The sequence below is a fragment of the Etheostoma cragini genome, chromosome 20, assembly GCF_013103735.1.
Source record: "Etheostoma cragini isolate CJK2018 chromosome 20, CSU_Ecrag_1.0, whole genome shotgun sequence".
In the NCBI taxonomy this organism is placed as follows: domain Eukaryota; kingdom Metazoa; phylum Chordata; class Actinopteri; order Perciformes; family Percidae; genus Etheostoma; species Etheostoma cragini.
Genome location: NC_048426.1, coordinates 17213192 through 17220226, shown reverse-complemented (window position 1 = coordinate 17220226; position 7035 = coordinate 17213192). Strand labels below are relative to the sequence as shown.

General features: G+C 40.4%; 1 protein-coding gene across 1 annotated transcript in view; it reads right to left on the bottom strand.

Annotated features, from left to right (window-relative positions):
- Nucleotides 1–495: 495 nt before the first annotated feature.
- Nucleotides 496–7035, bottom strand: part of si:ch211-195o20.7 (cytospin-A) — a 14688-nt gene continuing 8148 nt past the window's right edge. Inside the window, exons 5-12 of the mRNA XM_034858127.1 lie at nucleotides 6137–6657; nucleotides 5856–5952; nucleotides 5654–5720; nucleotides 5097–5157; nucleotides 4689–4785; nucleotides 2415–2531; nucleotides 2273–2332; nucleotides 496–1732 (exon numbers count right to left, since the gene is read on the bottom strand). Coding sequence (XP_034714018.1) covers nucleotides 1643–1732; nucleotides 2273–2332; nucleotides 2415–2531; nucleotides 4689–4785; nucleotides 5097–5157; nucleotides 5654–5720; nucleotides 5856–5952; nucleotides 6137–6657 — 1110 coding nt within the window. The 3' untranslated portion in view covers nucleotides 496–1642. The remainder of the gene's footprint in view (nucleotides 1733–2272; nucleotides 2333–2414; nucleotides 2532–4688; nucleotides 4786–5096; nucleotides 5158–5653; nucleotides 5721–5855; nucleotides 5953–6136; nucleotides 6658–7035) is intronic.

Sequence of the window (7035 nt, the reverse complement as noted above, 5' to 3'; positions counted from 1 at the left end):
GAGATAACTTGACATGGTGGAATCGAGTTTTAACCTCCAAGCTGTAATTCCAATTTCAACCAAGACACCCATTGACAATTAAAGGCTGTATTAACTGTTCTGTACCAGCAGGAGGTAGTAAAGTCAAGGCTAACTCAAGCTGAGCTTCTTTCAACCCACTAAGAATGTTGATGAACCCAGAAGAGATGGGAATACTTTAGTTGGCCCAAGGCCCATACAATAGTTGCTCTGTGTTCAGTCTTTTTATTGTAGCAAATGTAGAATGTACGTCACTGGATTACATAATAATACCCACACAATATGATTTCATCCATGTTAACATTTTATTTCTTTGGTATAATTTTTTTCACACTAGTTACATATAAACATGTAAAACAATGGTCCATTTTCACAACCAATTAGTTATTTTTCAATATTTGGCACATACGGATTTTGGCAACAAACGCAGCTTTAAACTTGTCAAAAAAAAAAAAAAAACAGCACTGGTGTAGAACGAAGGTGCGTTTTGCATCCGTGAGGATGCAGGTTAGACAGAGTGAACGTTGCAACTTGTGCAAGGCTGTGCGGGCTTGTATTTGCTTTTGCTTTATGTCACTCATGTAATGCACATCCCTGAGCACCTATACAGCACTGACTCACTTGTGATAACATGGAGGCACTTCATAGATTTTGATCTTTACCACACAGTCACTGTTTTCTGTAACAAAACAGAACAGAACAAAAGTGTTTTCCAAAACATAAATTTGAACTTGACAAATCAACTGGTCTGCAGCCTTGATACCAAATGCCTACTGAGCCCTTTGAAGACTGCAGCAGTTGTGTAACATCTGTACTGTACCTTATTACATTCATTCAGCAAAAAGGTGCTGACCAAAGTGCATATTTACAGAGCGCTTCAACATCCAGAAAAAGCAGAATCTTTGCAGAGCATCACAGACAAGGTTAAAAGGCTAAACACATAGGCAGACTGGCATAAACAACATGTGTAGTTCAAGGCCTGGTTACAGATTTGATGACGGTACATGATGTGATAGAGTTTCAGCAAGTAAAGTACCAGTGTGGAGACATTTACAGCAATTCTTAATCTTAATAAGGAGGCTATAAAAAAGATCTAGATATTCTTTATTTTAAAACGCTCTAATATGTAAAAATGTTATTCAAACTGTAGTTTAGTTAATCCTTCTTGTCCTACTCATTTGGTTAAACTACGATACGATATCTACTTCCACTCTGTCTGAATTCTTCACACTACATTGCTGAATAAGTATGGTAAATATAAGAATGCATACAACATTGATAACAAACCACTAAAAACGTAAAACGTTGCTATAGGCCTTGTCACTTCCATAGCCTCTACCTGGTCAGACCAAATTTTCTGGAGCGTATGAAAGAAAACCAAACGGAGCAACTTAAATCCACAGAAACAAACTGTTGAAATTAAGCCTACTTAAATTAGTTTGATGTCCAAAAGTTGCAATTGTGGCTTTGAATGTCTTTGATTTTACCAACAGAAGTTCATCCATTTTCCAGACACAGAGCATAGACAAAGAATATACAGGGATCCATCACAACTCATGTTGTTTCCTTTAAAGTGTCTTTTAGGATTCATTATGTTGGGATTGTCTGTCAGTACCTCCAGCCATCACATCTCAAAGTGACGATAGATGCTCTCTACGTAACTCAGGACCCTTTGCCAGTCAGGACCTCCTGCTCTTAGCATCTCCTCTACGGTCTGTGGAGCAAAAAGTTTCAAATAAGATCATAAGTTAACAATTTAGCTTGCGTCTGTCAAAATTAAGTCAGATATAGTTTACACCCTTGCCCTTCCACTTCCGGGATTGCCCATTTAGCCCCGGAAAATCAGCCTTTATGTCCTTATTTTTTACCCAATTTCCGTTACCTAAGGCTTGCTTTGTGTTGGAATTTAAACGCTGGTGGATTTATGATAACTATGGCTAACTGCTCCTCAGATCTCTGCAGGGTAAAACCAGACAGCTAGCTAGACTATCTGTCAAATCTGAGTTTTCTGTTGCACGACTCAACTTCCGAACGTACACACATTCCACCAAAAGACGTTCCTTCCTGAGGCTATTTTGCATCCGCACAGAAGCTCCGTGCAGCGCTTAGAACCGCCTATGACTAGAGCACGTTTTTCACCCATCCCGGAAGCCAAGCCAAGCAGCACTGGTGGAGGAAGGTCTGGCAAAGCGAGACTAAGTCAGATTAGACTTGTGTGTAAAATCATTTGTTTACAAAAGACACCAAGGCTTACCAGGGTTTGTGCAATCCCAACAGTCTCTCCTGTTTTGAATGCCAGACTCAGATTCTCTTGCTACAAAGAAAAAATGAATTGATTATTTTGACACCACAAATAACTTTGTTCCATCCATTAGACACAGAGGAACAGTTCCTACCTTGGTCTCTGGAGTGAGAGAGGGGTAAGGGATGTGTGATGGGAGGTAGGTGTGATAGACAGCACAGAAGGCAAGACCGTCGGCCCAGCTGCTGCTGAAGTTGGTAATGTCAATATTCTGTAGGGAGACAAAAACAGGAAAGATTAGGGTACCACAGGTGAACCAATGGGATAACCTGCAATAGTTAAACTGAAACTCCAGTGGCAAGTAACTATTTGAAGCAGGCTTTTTTCACAGAAGACATTTTGACATGTCACAATAGGAAAAGCACAGGTGTAAAAAATACAATTAATCTTGTCTGAGTTCCATTTAGTTGCTTCGGCTCCAGGGTCCTGTTATTGCTACAGTCAGCTTACTGGGACAATTAAAAATTTTAATTTGGAGAAAAAGGGCACAGAATTTAATGAAAATAATGTCTTTCCCACTGTTAAGCATGGGGGTGAATCAATCATGCTTTGTGGTTATATTGCAGCCAGTGGCACAGGGTACATTTCACGAGTAGAGGGAAAAATGGATTCAATAAAATTTCAGCAAATTTTGGACGCTAACTTGATGCCATCTGAAAAAGCTGAAGTTAAAGAGAGGCTGGCATCAACAAATGGATAATGATCCTAAACACACCTCAAAATTCACGGTGGATTACAACAAGAGCCGTAAACTGAAGGTTTTGCCATGGCCTTCACAATCACATGACCGCAACATAATTGAAAATCTATGGATAGACCTTAAAAGAGCAGTGCATGACAGACAGCCCAGAAATCTCAAAGAACTGGAAGACTTTAGCAAGGATGAATTGGCAAAGATACCTCAAACAGGAATTGAAAGACTCTTGGCTGGCTACAAGAAGCGTTTCCAAGCTATGATACTTGCCAAAGGGGACAGTACAAGGTAATAACTCTGCAGGGTGCCCAAACTTTTGCAGACGCCATTTTTTTGTTTTCTGTTATTTTGAAAGTGTAGATGATGGAAATAAAATCTAACTTTTGTTACATCTAATATGAATGTCTAATCTGTCATTTGATGCCTTTTGGAGAATTTTTCCATCTTTTCTTGGCTTCTTTATGGACATAAATACAAATATTGACCTGGGGTGCCCAAACTTTCGAGCACCACTGTACCTGATCCACTGTATTTAACTCTCCCACCATTTTCCAGGCCTTTTAGTAACTATCAATCCTGGCCTTCTCGTTTACCCCAGTATCACCACACAGTAACTCCAAACGCTACATATCACAGACATAAAAAACTCACAAATACTGACCACATCCGTATACACCTTAAAAAGGACTGCAACTTCCTCATACAGTTTACACGTTGACTTCATTTTCTCATCAATATGTCAACATGATCCGACCATGTTAGCCTATCATTAATAATGATGCCCAAATAATTGTACGCGTTCAGTCTATTACTGAAACTTGGATTTCCACTGCCTCATTTGTCATCTTATTTCTCCTTAACGCTGAGTTCTAGGAAATGAGTGTCGTAATAATCAACAAAGGCGTTTATCTCGTTTTGATTGTGGCTATAGTCATTGTTTTTAATTAACCCAATGAATGATGCGTTGTCAGCAAATTTAGCAACTTGGCAGCTTGCCTGCTGTGGACGGACGTCTGTCGTGTAAATGGTAAAAAGGGTGATAAAACAGTTCCCTGAGGTAAACCTGTGTTTGTCATGATATTGACTGACTTAACGTTTGAGTTTAGCAAACAACAACAACAACAACAACAGCTAAACAATTGAGACCTGTTCTCAAAGAAATTTGGAATGAGAAAGATAAATACACCTGAAACCTTCATTATCAAAAGCTTATTGACAATGATGCGTGGTTGTATCGTATTGAACGCTGAGCTAAAATCATAGTACAGAATTCTCACACATCATCCCTCGGGCTTCCAGGTGAGCATAGACACTGTCCAGTTTACAGACAATAGCATCCTCTAACCCTCTCCCTTTCTGATAAGCAAATTGGCAGGGGTCAAGATACTGCTCCTCATGAGGCTTCAGACTATTTAACACGATTTTCTCACATACCTTCAGAGCTATGGAGGTTAGAGCCCCTGGTCTTAGATCCTTTATACACTCAATGGTTTTGTTTGTAGGTACTGGTATACTGCAAGATCGTTTCCATAAATCAGGTAAGACTTTATGAGAAAATCAATACTTAAAAAACGCTACAAAAAATGTTTGCTAACTGACCTTGTGGCTGTGAAAAAGCAAAAAAACAAAAAAAACATGTAAAGTTTAGTACAAATAAATCATGCCCAGGATCACCTCGTAACCTTGCGTTTGGCTCTGACACCAACGGAGCAGCGAGTTTCTCTTGGAGCCTCCATGGCGACGCAGCAGCAGGTTGAAACCGTCCTGGGACCTGACAACAAGATACAAGGATTCAGATTTTTGGGTTTGAACACTACGGGAGTTATCAGTTGGGCATCATAAAAAAATCTTGTCACATAGTTGACTACGTTATTGAAAGGAAAACCCAGTTAAGAAATTGATTTGAGTAAGAAAGGTGTTTTGGCCCAAATGTGGAGCTTTAGGAGTTCACCAGAAAATGTACCAGGGTCAAAACAAGTATTTAGATTTAAACAGGATGTAGCAATTGGGATAGTCCCTTGGACACAATGGTTTGTCAGTGTGTGTGCGTGTGTGTGTGTGTGCGTCTGCGTGTGGACTCACTTGGAAAGGGGCAGCTCAGTGAGAGCAGAGTTGTACTTGTTTAAAGACTCCTCACGTTTTCCTGTAAAGACAAGCAACCACAAGTCCTTACCCAGCAGCCCGCTGTCATTATGAAGCAGTGCTTGAAAAAGAGATTTAGCTACACCACTAGGTGGCAGAAGAACAAGTTAGGTTGACATTCACTGTATAAAGTATCAAACGAGCAAACAGTTGCTCATTTGCACATGCCCTTAAACTCAGAGCAACATTAGCATTCACTTGGAGTTGAATTAATGTATTTCCTTCCTCATAAAACATGTGTATAGCTGATTTCCTGAAAATATTAAATCCTTTGTTGTTTACATTCATTTTTACTTGCTAGCCTAGCCTTCACTGCCTTTGTTGGCACACAGCTACACACTGGTGTGGTAGCACCAGCAGTAATCATTCTTGCGCATCCTCATGCACATATAGTACAATACAAACAACAAAAACACTGATCCACATTGCTGCTAATGAACAAAAAAACTCCACAGGGTACCTTCAACAATTTTAGTTTAAAATTGGTTAACACGCACCTTTGTCAGTGCTTGACCTGCTGTCTTGCCAATCCAGACTTCTTCGGCCTTTTAGTTGGCCAGCATTCTTTAAAAACAACAAGATTAACTAGTAAAGTTCACTCAGAATCATAACATGAACAGTGGACCGTAAATTAAGTGCAATTCCTTGCAAAAAAAAACAAGCTCTAATGAAAGATTTTCCTAAAGATACAGTTCTCACCTTGTTTGTAAGTCCAACTGTTGAGGCAGTATTGGGCTGGGAAGTTCCATTCTGCATGGTGAGGGAGCCTGAGGAAGCAGGTAATCTGGACAAGCTTCTGCAACATTAGGAATAATAACAATAGTTAGGAGGACCTGATACACCAACCGTTTTGGATGGACTTTTTACAGAACAGCTGTCACGCAAGATTTCAGCTGTAAATTAAGCTTTTAGTAATGTGTTGCAAAAATACTATTAATTGTTCTGATTTCCCAGAGAGCACAAGCCAAACAGTTTCTCACCTTGACCTCTCTGTGGTTACCGTCCTTTGTGTTTCGCTGGATCGTGCCTCCTCTCCATTCCTATCCTCATTGGTCACATTTCTCAGGTAACGCTTAGCAACGCCTTTACAGTCTAGTTTGGCTTCCTCGCTGACAACGTTCTTCCTCAATTCATTCTGACTCCTACTCTCCATCCCTTCCCGCCCCAACCTGTGCACTCCTCTCTCCCTGCCTCTGTGGGTTGCTTCTTTGCTTTCAGAGCTGTTGGTTGGTTCTCCCTTGGGTCGCTCTGGTTCCTGACATGGAGCTTGGGTGAGAGAAGCCAGTCTGTGTCTGCTCTCCTTTAACTCCCCTCTCAGGGTTACCAGTTGCATATCAGCCTCCTTCTGTCTCTGTTGGGAAGCAGCCAGCTCCCTTTCCACATCCTTGTGCACAGTTCGGAGCACTGTCAGCTCCTCTTCTGCTTCGGCTCTCAAACGGTCCGCAACTGACACCGCCACCTGTAGGTCAGCCTGGAACTGCAGCCATTCCCCACGCTCCGTCTGGATGCGTGTGGATGGGAAGAACAGTGTTGTTCTAACTGATTGATGATACTTTATATGAACACAGACTGGTATTTGGGTTTTTCAGACACGGTAGATGGAAGCACACAATTAGCTTTAACACATCAACTCATATGGTTAAAAAAAGCACTATTACAAAACGCTCAGTCAGAAATTTCTTTCAAAATCATTTAAATGTACATCTGGTTCCAGATCAATAAAACCTGCAGCTTGTGTTTTCATCACAGTACAAACAGGCAAATGCCACTGCTACAATCAGAAGTACTGTTCTTTTTTTTGTACAATAATTTAATTAAAAAAAAAAAAAAAAAAACATACAAAAAGGATTAAAAGTGGTGTTTTAAAACCAAGAATGGA